We start from the raw sequence: 16,237 nt of genomic DNA, 5'->3' as shown, positions 1-16,237 counted from the left end.
GCTGATAATTCAGCTTCAAAGGTTGGGTTAACTATTACCATGTGAAAATTTGGCCACGCTTTGGAAATAGTTACGTGGACAGACAGTGGAAATTGTCATTATTTTTACCAAAACCCTTAGGTCCACCCTGGAAATGAGGGCACAAAGGTACAGAAGGTGTTGAGACATGGAACAAACACAGACTCTTCTAAGGTCACAAGATGAGTCAGTCACAGACAAGCAATTTATCTTTGCCTCAAAACATTTTTCTACTTAGTGAATTTGGAAAGCTCAAAGACAGCTTTGGTGCAGATAAACAAACTTGTTCACAGTAGAGCAAGCTAGCAAGAGCTAGCTCACCCTGGCCCTGGGTCATTTCTCCCTCCCTGATTCTATAAAAAGCTCCCCCATAAATTCTAAAGCCCCATAAATTCCAGCCGAATGGATTATCAAACCAAATACTGGAAGCCTAGCTCTGTCTCAAATAGGAAGCAAAATTTGAATGTGAATGCTGCCCGTCACATCCCCTCAAACGCAGATCTTTCTCTTCTGCCAATCTCAGTCAGTTTCCCCAGACAACTCTAAGTAAGAGACAAAAGACCCCCTCCAGTGAGACTTTGTTCTCTTTCAAGCTGATGGTTGCTGCCTCTCATTCTCTCAGAATGAGTCCCCTCCCGCAAGGCACCTCAGTCCCTCATGCAAGAGAGTTCTGGGTAGACCAGCTACTTCATTTCCCAGTCATGTTTAGACATGATAGAACCTCAAATGTGAAGTGGGCTTGGTACCAAGGAATAATAAGATAATAAATATGGAGTGCCTACTATAGCACCCACTCATTAAATGTTGGCTTTTATTTGTCATTAGATAGGTTATTCACAAAATATAAAATTTTTTTAATTGAAGAATTTCTTTCGAATTGAATTAAGAGCCTACCATGGTCCCGGCACTCGGGTAGGACCAATGGAGAACAGCAAGATAAATATAATTTGACTTCTACCTTTAGGAGGTTTAGAATTTATATGGGAGAGAAGACACACACGCCAACATGGTACAGAGTCAAATCCGATATATATTAAAGGAAAATAAGAACAAAGTGCTGGAGGAGGGGACATTCCTTTTGTCTGGTGAGGTGGAGCAGGCACCATAAGGTGGGGTCTGAAGAATGGGGGCAGCTTCTGCCATTCAATAAGGCAGGGCTGCCCTTCCAGAGGGAGGAAAGCACATGAGGAAAGTTCTGGAACAGGACAGGGCATCCCAGGTGCAGGGGTAGCTGGCTAGAAAGAAAGAGGAGAGGAGGACTAAAAGGGAAGGATGGAGATGGAGATAGGGACACATTCTTGATTGCTTTGAAGTCAGGAAATACCAGTGGGAGGGCTATAGGAGCTGTCTAGGTCTGAAGAAAACTGCTCAGACTAAAGCAATGGTCATGAAGGAACAGGTGCAAGCCGACACAAATCTATGACAGTAAGACTCTGCCAGCATGGTGGGTATTTGAGAAGTGAGGAAGGCTTGGAATAGCCACCTCCCCTGAGAGTGAGGGCTGGCACAAGGCCACAGAGGGTGAGTGACATTGCTCTGCATGCCCCTTGTCTCTAGAAGGTGTGCGGTTTGTTTCTCTGTCATAAATCTTGCCCTGAAAACTATCTGGAGACAGGGTTTTATTGGAGGACAGCTGCATAACTAATTTTAGGTTTGTGCTAGAGAAATAGGGCAGGTTTAATCTCCAGGGCAGGGAGGAGTCATAGTGACACAACGCTGGGCATCCGTTCCTACAGAGGCATCCAAGAATAACTCTCCCGGGGCTTGCTAGCATTTGGAGGCTGACACTCATTAAAGCTATTCACATCCCCTGACATGTTACTTTATCCCTGAAAGACCCCTTCAAACGCACAGGTTCTGGCATCCAAGTGGAGTTGAGTAGAACTCATTGGGGTACAACTTAGTTACTATTGGGGAAACGGAGTTCATGGGAGAAGGTGAGTAGTGGCAGAAACTTCCCATCTGCATGTTCACCTCTAGCTTTGCTGCCAGATCTCAAGCAGGCAGCCAAGTACCCAATAGAATTTATATTCATAACGAGGAACAATATTAAAGCACATCAAAGTTTCCAAGATTTTGGGCACAGTATTTCTTAATGCCCCCAACAAACCTAAGAGGTAGGACTTGATATTCACACTTTGAGAAATGTAACAGTTTAGTTAAGAAAGGATAAATGACTCGCCAAGGAATCAGCTAGAAAGAGGGCGACAAGGCAGGTCTTCTGATTTTAGCACCTTTGTTCTTGTCGTGCTGCTGGAGGCTGGGGGTAAGGCAGAAGACAAGGCAGCTTTGAGAAAGAATTCAAAAGCAGAGGGAACAGACATTTATTTCGCCTTTGAGAGGAAAGAGCCATACAATGCAGGAGAAAGACTCCCCCTATCATTAAGCAAATTGGTCCATAAGTACGTGCGTTTAGATGGTAACAGAAATTTAAACAAAGTTTAACCGCTTGTGATTGTCTTATATATATATGGTGGTTTAGAAATCAAATGCTGGAAATAGACTGTGTAAGATACTCCAGTGGTGGTTTAAGAGCTAAGGCTCATGTATCAGACAGGGTTTAAATTCCAGCTCTTTCACTTAAATCCCAGCATGTTACTTAACTTCTTTCAGCTTCAATTTTTTTTTTCCCTGTAAAACTGGGGACAGTAATAGCACCTGCCTCGCAAAAGAGAGGAGAGGATCAAAAGAGATAATGCATGCTAAGAGCTTAGCATGGGGCAGAGCACATAATAAATGCCATGGCAATGACACCTCTATCGAAATGGTTGGTGGAAAAGCCTCTCCTCTATGGAGGTTTGGTTTTAATTTGGCATTTGGATCAAGAAGGGGAATCATCTTGTCTAACTTTTACAGAACAGACCAGAAATGCAGAAATATGCCCGAGGTCCCTGAAAAGTCATTTTGTCATTGGAAACATCCATCCCTGTTTATCCCTGGGGTTACTTTCCAGGAGAAAAAAAGCAATAGAGATGGCAACTAGCATGAGTCTCTGAGAAGGGGGCTTCTGTGCTTTGTTGCTTACTCCCCCTAGCTCAATCTGAATAGGGAAGACAATAAAAGCTATCAGGATCCCAGAAGGGAAGGGCCTAGTGCCAAGGTAAGCTGGGAAGGGCTTGCCTAGAGGAGCTCTCCAAACAACATGGTACCCGAGTGAGTACCGTGTGATACTGGTATGTGGATGGGCCCAGGAGACATCACTAGATTTTCACATGATGTAGGGTAAGCAGCCAAACATTCCTGAGCTGCCAAAGAGATACACGGAGACAACAGCAGATTAGAAGAGTCCTGGTGAGTAAGGCAAAAAGATATGCCTCATGGATTGCTGACCAAAGGACATGTTAAGACTGCATATGTCAGCAGCAAAGGCCTACACACCACGATAAAAACCAAAGTATCCAAATCAAACATATTCAAATTGAATAATGGAAGTTTAAGAGGGAAATAAAATATAATTGCAGAAAAACCAAGAAAGTTAATTTTTTTGGTCACTGAGCTTGTGACTCTGAAATTTTATACTTAACTAAATGAGGATCCCTTGACAGAATTTAGTTGAATCCCATTTTGAAATACATTTGCACTTCAGAGAAGAGATTTCTCAAATGAGGTACATGCAACACTGACTCCAAAAAAAAAGGTGGTCTGCAAACAAAAATAGTTCCCTAACCAAATTAGTTTTGGAAAAGGGTATATACTACATACCCATCTTGAATATTCCGAATGTGTGTTGGCTTTATGAAGGCTTTGAGAAGTCTTACAGTAAAGAAATATACCTAACTTTGTTTAACCCAGTACTTCTCAATATATTTGATGAGAAATTTTTTTTTTAACAAGATATAATGTTTTTCACTCTAGGAAATGCTGGTGTAGAGAGCTGCAGGTGAGAATGGATGAGAATGGCATTACTGTGGTGACCCAAGAGAAAAATAATCAGGTGGAAGATGAGCTGAAGATTGATGCTGGGATGCAGAAAATCTCATGGCTGGGCATGGAAATGCTACTTTGCCAAATGACCTCATATATCTTGGAAATTGGCTGAATTTTTTCTAATATTCTTTCAAGGTCCTCGCTGAGTCACTCCCATAAATGATGGATCTTATTGGTTCCGAATATCTCTAAAGCCTGCGTCTCTGACCACCTCCCTTTTTTTAAGTTTGTGATTCACTCCACTCCAGGAGGCAGGGCCAGGGAGAATAGGCTGAGTTTCACTTTCCAATCATAAAAACACATCTCAAAACTAGCACACAATCCGAATTTCATATCAGAAATTTAGGAACCCTGAGAGCATCACCTTTCCCTATCATGTCTGGACTGTCTTTTACGGGCTGTACTCACTATGGTAGAGTCTGTGATTAAAAGAGATACCTGAAGCCTTCAGGCAAAAAAACAAGGGCTTTTGAGTCAGACAGATCTGGCTGGATTCAAATCCCAACTCTGCCTTTTCCTAGCATTGTGAGCTTGGATAAGACTCTCTCCACATCTGAATTCCCTCATCTGAAAATGAAGATGATATTATATCCATTCAGGTTGTTGTGACAATCCGAGGAAATGATGCATGGGTGGGGAGAGATGTGAGCCGAGACAGGATAAAGTCATAGAACCGTATCTACAAGGGGGAAGTCATCGCTAAGTGAACTGGAAACACCAAGAGAATATCTATGAGACCATTCCCATATCTGTATCTACTACAAAGAAGGCAAAAGTACTAAAAACTGCTCTGTACCTGATTACTCGGGTGCGCTTCTGGGTATAAGGGGTGATGACCTTGAGAAGCAGTTCCATCGCTCCATTAATTCCCAGCATGGCTCCTGTGGTGACTGAGAAAGACAAAAGCACGCTAGTTACTGACCCATCTGAACCAAGTGTTATTTTCAGCATTACAGTATGAGCCTAAAAGATAGGGGAGGTCCATCACCTTTCTTACCAAAGGCAACTTAAAAGCAGAGAAACTCTATGGTCTTTTATCCCTGGCTTGGAAGTTAAAGATCATCTGAAAAGCACACATTATCTTCCCACACTGTCTCTTTCTCAAAAGGGTCCCAAGCCATGAAATTATGTTTTTCATTTTCTGGTGGCCCATTGCCCTACTCCTTTGTATAGTCAATCAGAATAGCCAAGGCAATTGCCGAGCAGAAGACTTTTTCTGTAAGCAGATCTTTGGGTTTCTGGCAACTACTTAAGTTCAAGCTGTTTCACCCACCACCGACTTCCTATATGATACATGCATGCATGCACACATACATACATGTACACACACACACACACAGAGCCAGTATCTTAAAAAACACTTTCTTAGACGTATTTTGCTGTTTGGAGACTTCACAATGAAGAAGAGTCATAAGTGGATGGGATAAGTTTCAATCCAACTTGGATTGACTTCTTTAAAACTTTAAGAAGCAATCTAATAAAGAAGATAGTGCCCTTTTTGTTCCACCCCGGTTCCAAGTTCCCCTACAACTTTTGCACTCGGATGGCCCATCACTAAAAGGCTAAGGCTTGACTATACCTCTATCCATTAGAATGGCAAAGGAAGAATCAGTTAGGCCTGCTCAGAGGTAACTACCAGAAATTTTTGCCTTTTTGCCCAATTGGATGGCTATAAAAACAGTGATAGATCTGAATAATAGAAAGAGACAGAAAGGGGTAGCTGATCATCCTAGTGGCTTCAGGTAAGTATTTTGGGTACAAAACCTCTCATCTCTGATGATGCCCCAGCCACTCTGCAATATCCCCAGCACCTCACTCCAGTCAGCTCACTTTAGGAAGAGCTCTGATCACGTCAAAAATAAGAGGAACCCACACGATACAAAATGGAATCAGTTTGGCCCAAGGCAAAACTTTCAGTGGGAGAAGGAAAGAAGGTTATCTTCCAAGGTGTGACTCTTTTTCCTTTCCTTCACTGTACTGTTGTAGTAAAACAGAGACCCATGGATGCCTTGTGCTTTGGGCCAGCTTTGTTCCAGGAAATATGAGTGGACACAAGGGGGTCAGGGAGAAGCGAAGAGATAGAAACAAGGGAGGCTTATACTGGCTTGCTCCAAGCCTCAGAAAAGGAGGAAAAATGGAAAACTGGAGTCTCTAATATAGTTCATCCCAGTACAGTCCACCAGAGAGAGACTGAGGCTGATGTCTTAGTTATCACCAGGAGTGCGTGTTCCTGGAATATCCTCTATGCATTTGTCCCTCCTGAGGCTAGTACAGGCAGTCATTGAATGGATCAAAATTCAAGAATTTGGCATCCTAGTCCTGCCCATCAATCTTCCCTTCCCATGGCTACTAACTCAGACCTTACTTCTAAATTGGGAAAACATGCTGGAGTAAACTCCTGGCAAATAATTCAGCAAAATTCTAGTATTAAGTAGAGTTAGGGAGGAAATAGTTTTAAGAGCATGAATTCTAGCATGGGAGACTTTAGACTTGGAACTGAAAGAGGATAACAATAAAAAGTCCTCACTAAGTTCTTCCATGCTGGATGCCTGCCCAAGGTTAGACCTCTGGCAGCTCTATAAGCAAACTCACCGGCCATCTGAGAGCTGCCGAATGGTTCGCTGGCTGTCACAGACCCATTATGGTTCCAGCCAATTCCTTCTGCAGATAGGAGCTGTTTAGAAAACTTGCTGGAACTTTCAACAGCGGCTAACAATTCAACAAAGCGACAGCAACCCATGGGCTTCATGAACTCTGCTTGCCTCTCATCAGTAAAGTCAATGTGTAGAGAGTGATCGTATTTTTTTTTAATATTTTATGAAACAGTTCATACAATAAATGTTGTCTTAGAATAGGAGACACATAGCCACCTCCTCATACCCACAGGCAAATCTCAGCATTTTTCAGAGCTCCCTGCTGAAGGAATTCTTCAAGATCTCTATAATCAATGTATATAATGAGAGTAAGTTATTCATCTTAACTACTCTTTACAAAACCAAAATAAGATGCTTCAAGTCTCGTGCTGCTGGCAAGCTCCAAATGGGGGTGACACACCTTCTGCCTACTCATTAATAAGAGTTGTCCTTTATACAAAGCCACAACTTCTCACTTAGATTTTCCTTTGTTAGAGATGGGTTTGGACAGATTCTTTCAGCCTCTCTCAAATATTCTCTGATTTTCTGGTCAACATATATGAGTGTGAGTGGAGATTCTGTCTGTGAACACGGAGTCAAGCATCTGTCTCATTATTCCCTAGAAATACTTTCTTTTGATGGGTCTTCCATGCTTATTCATGGAGTTAACCAATGAAACATGTCCCTACTATTTTGTTAGTTCTGAGGATAGTTACAGAAAAAGGTCACCACCTGTTTACTACCCTTATGTGTGTGATTCCTATTATTTCAAAGGACTGAGGGAAAAGATTAGAGCAGAGAAGAAAAACTAACACTTACTTAGCAACTATTATGTGACGAGCTTACCCATGAACATGATCTTACTTATCCCAACCACCAAGTCTATGAGCTGTTATTACAACTGTAATTTTACAAAGGAAGAAGCTGAGGTTAAACAGGTTAAGTGCACATATCATATGACTCTTAAGAAATGAAGTCAGAGTCAAGCCCAGGTCTTCTTGGCTCTAAGCTCATGTTCTTTCCTCTAGAGAGTATTACATCTAAATAGTTGTCACTTTTGTTCTGCAGGAAAGGGGCTTAGAAAGGAGAAATAAAAGTCTGTGTTCTTTACACTGAAATAGGTGGTACAGAATATAATCTATTAATAACTGTATCCGTATGGAGAGCAGAATAAACATGAATTTTGCAGTTAGAAACTTAGCCCTCATGACTTATCTGTATGAACTCAAGCAACTTCTTCATTCTTCTAAGCTTCATTTTCTTTTTTCTTAGCTATAAAATGCTGAGTCTACATACAGGATGGTTATGATTATCAGAAATAATCCAAATCAGGAGATGGCAAATAACATCAACCCATGTGCTATGATATATCAAGTTACCTGAAAGACAATGTTGAGAAGCATTGGGAGATAAACTTTGGTAAAGGATGTCATGATCAATGAGTGACTTCAGGGACATAGTGGAGAGACTTGTGATGTGAGGGTCGCTCTTGACAGCTGTAACACATTGCTCTGTGCCTTGGATATAAGGACTGAATAAAGTCTGCCTTCCCCTGCCACAGGTCTTTTTCACCTCGTAGTACTGACAGAGAGACGTAGAGTGCTAAAACGTTTTAGCTCCCAAGGGAAAACAATATGGATCTCTCACTTCAAGCACTGGCTCAAGAGTTCTCCATGGCCGAGAAGGAGATGAAGAAATAACTTCTCACCTCTACGGTCTCTAGAACATGAGGCTCCTCCTGGTTTATTTATCTTGTTGGGACTACATTTGTCCTCCACCCATGCCCTCCTTCCAACCACACCCCCAAATGGTTTCCAGGTGTCCCAGCCCAGATCTGGAAGCCACCCCCAGAGAGCCACAATTGAGTTGCTTACCACTAAAGGCAAAGACACGCAGAGCCCAGAGACAGTGGAGGAGTTTCTGGCTGTGAGACAGGTTTTTCTTCGCCAGAATCAATGTCACATCAAGTGCTTCCAATTCCAGTGCCTTCTGTCCAAACTTTTTATCTATGAACACAGATCAATCCATCTTAGTTGTGTTTCACATTAATTCTGAAGGTTGTATAATGTGTGGGGGAGAGGAAGGCAAAGATGGTGGAGTGAAGAAGATTATCATGGCCAATGAGACTTTTCGGGTCTAGTAGAAAATGCTACTAAGTATGTCCCCATTGGAACCAGATGACTCAAAAGAGCTAACCGAGGGTATACATATGGTCCATTATTCTTCAAGTAATATTTACATGAAGTCTTGTGGGTTGTGTGACTTGCACCCCCTATATGTAAAAATGTTTCTGGTTGTCCTCAAACATGAGCTACAGTTTAGCTGGGTATAAATTTCTTCCTTTAAGACAGTTCCAGAAGTAAGGATACTTAAGTTACATAACATTCAAATGCATTGTGTGAACCTTGATTGGATCCTTCTCTGAACATGTCTGTAAAAGGCATGCTGGGAACATTTGAAGAAACTGGAAGGAATATAAATATGTATGCATTGTTAATTTGTTAGATTTATGATCATGGTATTATGATTATATAGGAAAACGTCTCTTTTCAAAGAAATGCACTCAAAAGTATTTAGGAGTAATGCTATCTCTAATTTTCCTTAGAATATTTCAAATAAAAATAAATAGGTTAAGGAAATATGGCAAAATGTTAACAATGGTTAGATCTAAGTGATAGGTATAGAAGAGGTCATCTTTCTATATGGTAGAGAATTTTATAATAAAACATGAAAACATAATTTCAGAAAATAAAATTTTCTCCCCAAATTTCTCTAAATTATTGATCCAAATAACATGATATTCAGTGTTGTGGGTTAGTCATTATTATCTTAATAATTACTAATAATTATTAATTATTAATATCATTTAATAATTAGTAATAAGCATAAAAAATAAAGGGAAAAATATTTTTTAATTCTATGCTCCTGGCTCCCACTAGGATAATACATGACTGTGCCACCTGTCACATTTGTTTGTGTCCTTTCCAAAGTGCAATGCCCAAATCACCATGTTTGTTTTTGCAAGAATACAATCACTACCAGATTCATAGCAGGTGGAAATAAGTAAAACAGAGACAACATCCTAAACCTCGTTTACCAATATTTATCTCTGGACCAAAAGACACCGGCAAAGAGATTGTGACTGAACTCATATGACCCGTTTCCTTTATCGGAAAAGAAGGATACCTATCTGGCTCCATTCATGAGCAGCCAATCTCATTTTTGTTCTGTTCAGGTCAGCCCCTGACAGCTTGAATGTCAATATCAAGGACTACCATCTTTAATGGCAGAAGGTGTAATTATGATAATAATAATATCAAGGTCCATAACTTGAAAATCACTGCCCTGGTGCATCACTCATCTCTCTTTCTCCTATGAAACCTACATGACTCTTGTCCATCAAGCTTCTGGTGCCACATGCTAAGCAGGCAACATACAGCCGTGCTTAATCCTTACAGCAACCCAAGAATTATGTACTGAGGCCCATTTTGTAGATGAGAGCCCAATGGTAACTTGCCCAAGGCCACACTGCTAATAAGTGTCAAAGCCAGGCCTGAAACCCAGATCTGACTTCCCAGCCTCTGCCATTTACTACCAGGGTGTATATCATGTCTTTTCTGTCTTTTTTTGGAGTTCACTTGGCCGACTCTTTGTTTTGCTGACTTCTTCTTATCTTTCAAGTTTGGGCTCAAATGTCACCTCTCTCTGTCCACACCATCTTAGAGGAACATCACCTTTTCTTTTCCTTCCAGTTATTATCTAGTTAATTATCATTGTCTGCTATTATCTAGTTGATTATTTACTTTCTGCCCTTCCCCACTTGAATGTAAGTCCCATGAGAGGAGGCCCCTTATCTGTCTTTGTGACTGTGATGTTCCCAGTGTCTAGAACAGTGCACAGCCCTGGGAGACACGGAGTAAATAACTGTTGAATATTCAATGAATATTGGTTCAATTGGTTTTGTCTGGAACATGCTCATGCAGGTGCTGGCTGATGGCTGGGTCTCAATCATTATCTGTGAAATGTAGAATGGGCTCAAACCACAGCTCCGAACATTGAAAGGAAAGGGTACCCCAGAGCCCTGTGCCCTTGGCTGCTGCTGCCTGCACTGAACATCAAAGATCCAACTTTCGGAGGACCTGAGCTTCTCGACTGTGATTTATGTAAGACTGCGCACAATCGGAGCTTAACTGTTATGACTAATTTGCAACGCTTACATGCATCCTGAGTGCCCAGGCTTTTTCAAATGTGCTCCAAAAATTTCTAGGGTTGTAGGGAGGTGTTTCAGTCTTCTATGAGGAAAGAGAAATGGATATGTGGCATAAGTGGAAAGAATTCTAGACCCCCATCTTCTCTTCAACCAAGGAAGCTTCACTTCTATGTGACATATTGTAGTGAGTTGAAAACCGTGCCCCAAAATTCATGCCTGCCTGGAACCTCAGAATGTTATCATATTTGGAAATAGAGTCTTTGCAGACTTAATTACTTAAGAGAAGATCATACAGATTTGGGTGGGCCCTAAATCCAATGACCAATATCCTTATAAGAGGAAAGGACACAAAGGAAGACACAAGAGTAGAAGGCCATGTGAAGATGGATAGAGAAATTGGAGTGATGTGCCTATAAGCCAAGAAACACCAAGGATTGCTGGAAATTACCAGAATCTAGGAGAGAGGCATGTAAGAGATTCTCCCTCAGAGCCTCCAGAAGGAACCAATCTTGCTAACCTCTTAATTTTAGACTTCTGGCCTCCAGCACAGTGAGAAAATAAATTTCTGTTGTTTTAAGCCACCCAGTTTGTGGTAATTCGTTACGGCAGCCCTAGGAAATTAATGCATTTACATCATGAACCTCCATATAAGATGTTATTTGTAGAAATGTTCCATTTGTTTTTAAAGTGATTGAAAACCTCCTTGGAGTATCTCCCCTCTGTCCCCCATATGCCTCATGCCCCGTGTAGTCCATGCCTGCTCTGGGTCCTGTCCTAAGCACCTAAGTACCTTGGATTTGCTGACATCTACAAACCTCTCCTAGACCCTCACCTTCCAGGTGAGGCTGGCGCTGGTCCTGCCATCACCACCAAGGTGTCTATACCTCCCTCTGCTCCTCCCTGTACTCCCCCACAAAAGCTTCCCAAATTGCTCTCATGATAACATCCCCACATGCCCTTTCAGTCATCTTTGGGTCCCAGGGGTATGGGTACCTCGTAGGCCAACTTTGGCCAGCAGCCGGAAGAGGGGCAAGAGGATGTCATAGTCTGGAGAAGCCGTCCTGGCTGTGTTCACCAAGGTCTGCAGAAGGGCTTCGCTACCACCCTTGCTGATCATGTAGCGAATCCTCCGGTCTGTGCCTGAGGGGGAAAGCAGAGGAGCGCTGAGCCTCAAATAACTACCCTCATTTCCTTGGAACAGGAAGCAGACCTCACAGCTAGAGACAGAGCAAGGATTGGTTCATTTCACCCCAGAAACCAAAACTGTGGAGTTCTTGAAGCAACTTGTGTAAAGTTGTGCTATTAGGTAAGGGGCCAGGGTTGTGGGGTGGGGGTGGGGTGTGAAATGGAGAAATAATGGAATATTTCAGAACTTGCAGCAGCTGTAATAAACGGAGCCTAAAATCTACTTTCCTGAGAATCTATTAAGTCTCAGTGTAGGTGTGCACTTGTGTTGCATGTATAGAAATATGCATATAGGCTTATATATAATCATATACTTAATTAAAGAGGGATCAGTATCCCCTCAGCTATAGGTTTGAATCATCTACAAGAGGGTCTGGTTTGATAGCTTATCTCGAATAATTTCATGGATGGTGTTAATGATTATTTGATGCTGGCCTTCAGTAACAGATGTGTGGGAAATATGGAAACAACCAGAATAATCCCTTGAGAAACAAACATCTAAGCATATGTCTAGGGATTTTGAAGAGGGTCTGGGGCTAGGGTAACGTATATTGGTCTTTCTACCTAAGAATAGTTTTAAACATCTTGCCCCAGGACAAGCTCAAAAGCAGTGATTACATTTCAACTTGGAAGGGGACCCACATGATTCTCTATGCACTTGGACAAAGGTGGCCAACAGGGTGGGAGATTATTAGCAAAGAAGACCCTCTGATTTTTCATCCTCTACTAAAGGGGCAATAATCAGTACCTATTTCAGAAGGAGAACTCCAAGGTTTCATTCTAAGAGTTCCAGACACCACTGGACAACTTGAAGGCAGAACTATCACAGAGGACAAGTGTTCTTCACCTAAAGAGGGTACCTCACGCAGAAGAAGGGAAGTCACCCTGCCATTGGAGGGCAGCACAGTCTATGGAAAAAACCTCAGTATGAGTGGACCCTTCCTCCTGAATCTGTAACCTGAGGGTTTGTGGCTTTGGAGCAACATTCACTTTGGTATTGTCTGTTTGGTGATAATACGTCTTTCTAATGCAATGTGACTGGCTACATAGAAGTGAAAACTGAGTAAATGTTGGAATGTCCAAGAAGCTGTGTTTTCCAAGACCCTCACATGGAAATGAGCTAAGAGAGACGTGCCCCAGTTAACTCAGTTGATGCCAGTGTAGTCACCTCTGTCATCTTATCTCTGAAAATGTAGTGGCTGAACACTCTGCTAAGTCCAGCTCCTGCCTCATCTTCCTGTCTCCACTGGACATATGAAGGGAGCTGCCAATACCTGGCTCCCTAAATGGGCCACGATGAGGGAAGCAGGGGAGGCAACAGGTCGAATTGCTGAGGGCTGGAGGTCCTTGGCCCCAGGAATGAAGTATCATAGAATCAGCACCAAGAGTCTAATTCCCTCCTAAGTTTGGATCACCGTAGGGTGAGTGACAAGACTGAAGAGCCCAAAGTACAACCATCCCATGGTGATTCTGTCTCTCACAGAAAACTTGAGCTGGAGCAAACCCCCAGGCTACATAGGTCCCTGGGAGACACCACAGCTGCATGCCTCCATGTCCACCATACAAGGGATGAGGGCATGGCTTACTCACCAACGGAAAGCAGATCTCCGAGGACCTGGAGGATGGTCAGGGTGGACTCCCTGTCAGAAGAGCTCTGCAATGAAAGCACAGGCAGCCATTTTTAAGAAGGAAGGTGAGGGTGCAGCCACTATGGAGAACAGTATGGAGGTTCCTTAAGGTTACCATATGATCCAGCGATCCCACTCCTGTGCACATATCCAGAAAAGATGAAAACTCTAATTTGAAAAGATACATGCACCCGAATGTTCATTACAGCACTGTTTACAATAACCAGGACATAGAAGCAACTTAAATGTCTAGATGAATGGATAAAGAAGATGTGGCACATATATACAATGGAATATCACTCAGCCATAAAAAAGAATGAAATAATGCCATTTGCAGCAACATGGATGCACCTAGAGATTATCATGCTAAGTGAAGTAAGTCTGACAGAGAAAGACATATATCATATGATATAACTTATATTGGAATCTAAAAAAAATTATTCACATGAACTTATTTACAAAACAGAAATAGACTCGCAGGGCTTCCCTGGTGGCGCAGTGGTTGAGAATCTGACTGCTAAGGCAGGGGACACGGGTTCGAGCCCTGGTCTGGGAGGATCCCACATGCCGCGGAGCAACTGGGCCCATGTGCCACAATTGCTGAGCCTGCGCGTCTGGAGCCTGTGCTCCACAACAAGAGAGGCCACGATAGTGAGAGGCCTGCGCACCGCAATGAAGAGTGGACCCCGCTTGCCGCAACTAGAGAAAGCCCTCGCACAGAAACGAAGACCCAACACAGCCAAAAATAAATAAATAAAAATTAAAAAAAAAAAAGAAATAGACTCGCAGACATAGAAAACAAACTTATGGTTACCAAAGGGGAAAGGTGGGGGGAAAGATAAATTGGGAGTTTGGAATTGACATGTACACACTACTATATATAAAATAGATAATCAACAAGGACCAAATGTATAACACAGGGAACTGTACTTAATATTCTGTAATAACCTAAATGGGAAAAGAATTTGAAAAAGAATAGATAAATGTATATATATAACTGAATCACTTTGCTGTACACCTGAAACTATCACAACATTGTAAATCAACTATACTCCAATATAAAATAAAAATTAAAAAAAAGAAGGAAGGCAAAAGAAAGGAGGCGGCATGGTCAGTGTACTCATGGGAATGGCAGGGCTGTGTTTCCTTCCATTGAGAAAGACTTCCTGAAATAAGAAATGGTTGAAGGGTTGTTCCTTAAATAATGACTATGAGGGGACTCACTGAGTTAAGGTCTCAGGGGTTCTGCCACCATATTTAGACTTCAGAACCCTTCTTTGGGGACCCATTTTTTTAGTAACATCAGCAAGATGGGCAAGAGAATAAACATTGATAATTTATGCAGAAACAGCAAATGAAAGGAGCTTTGTGGGCCAAGTTAGCATAGTTCTCACTTATTTCAGGAGGTCTGGATTATTGTTAAATGCAGGGCAAACAGCAGAAACAGAAACCCACTAAAATGTTCTGATGTAAAGAGTTCCCTGATTGACAAGGATGAATTTTTATTTTCTCAAGAGGCACCTAGGGTAGCACCAAATCACATGATATAGATGCTCTATGGGATGCTTGCAACGCTTGACACTCTACCCTTTGTTATACAGAAGAGGACACTGAGATTCAGAGGGAGGGAGGATTATTCAAGTCCTCTGTGGTGACCCACAGAGCAAAACCCAAAGTTACAGCCCAGGCCAGGTTCCCAAAAATCAGGCCAGTGTTTGTTGTGCTATAATATGCTAATTTTCTAGATGACAAGAACTTATTTATCTACTAGTTGCAAGTTTGTACCCATAAACAACACCTCTCCAAATTCCCCACTCCAGCCCTTGGTAACCATCATTCTACTCTCTGTTTTTGCAAGTTCAGCTTTTTTAGATTTCATATATCAGTAATATCATACAGTATTCATCTTTATCTGACTTATCGCACTGCACCTAATGCCTTCAAGATCCATCTGTGTTGTTGTAAATGGCAGGATATGCTTTTTCTCATGGCTGAATAATATTCCATTGTATGTATATGCATCTTCTTTATCCATTGATCTGTTGAGGGCACTTAGGTTGCTTCCATATCTTGGCTATTATGAAAAATGCTGCAGTGAACTTGGGTGTGCAGATGTCTCTTCCAGACACTGCTTTCAATTCCTTTGTATATATAGCCAGGAGTCCTATCTTACACCACTCACAAAAATTAACTTGAAATAGATCAAAGGTTTTTTTTTTTAGTTTTTGGCCCCACTGCATGTGGGATCCTAGTTCCCCAACCAGGGATTGAACCCACAGCCCCTGCATTCGAAGTGTGAAATCTTAACCACTGGACCTCGAGGGAAGTCCCAGATCAAAGATTAAAATCTAAGACTTGAAACCATAAAACTCCTAGAAGGGAGGAGACCTTCAAGATGGTGGAGGAGTCAGACGTGGAGATCACCTTCTTCCCCATAAATACATTAGAAATACATCTACATGTGGAACAACTCCTACAGAACACCTACTGAACGCTGGCAGAAGACCTCAGACTTCACAAAAGGCAAGAGACTCCCCACGTACCTGGGTAGGGCAAAAGAAAAAAAGAAAAAACAGAGACAAAAGAATAGGGATGGGACCTGCACCTCGGGGAGGGAGCTGTGAAGGAGGAAAAGT

At 42.0% G+C, this 16,237-nt stretch overlaps 1 protein-coding gene across 1 annotated transcript in view; it reads right to left on the bottom strand.

The window, feature by feature from the left end:
- AGBL1 (AGBL carboxypeptidase 1) overlaps nucleotides 1-16,237 on the bottom strand; it is a 790,601-nt gene that overhangs the window by 702,434 nt on the left and 71,930 nt on the right. Inside the window, 4 exon segments of the mRNA XM_082449060.1 lie at nucleotides 4,742-4,835; nucleotides 8,453-8,584; nucleotides 11,782-11,928; nucleotides 13,564-13,627. Coding sequence (XP_082305186.1) covers nucleotides 4,742-4,835; nucleotides 8,453-8,584; nucleotides 11,782-11,928; nucleotides 13,564-13,627 — 437 coding nt within the window.

The sequence above is a fragment of the Balaenoptera physalus genome (assembly GCF_965194825.1).
Source record: "Balaenoptera physalus genome assembly, chromosome: 2".
Taxonomy (NCBI): Eukaryota; Metazoa; Chordata; class Mammalia; order Artiodactyla; family Balaenopteridae; genus Balaenoptera; species Balaenoptera physalus.
This window is presented reverse-complemented; position numbering and strand designations above follow the sequence as displayed.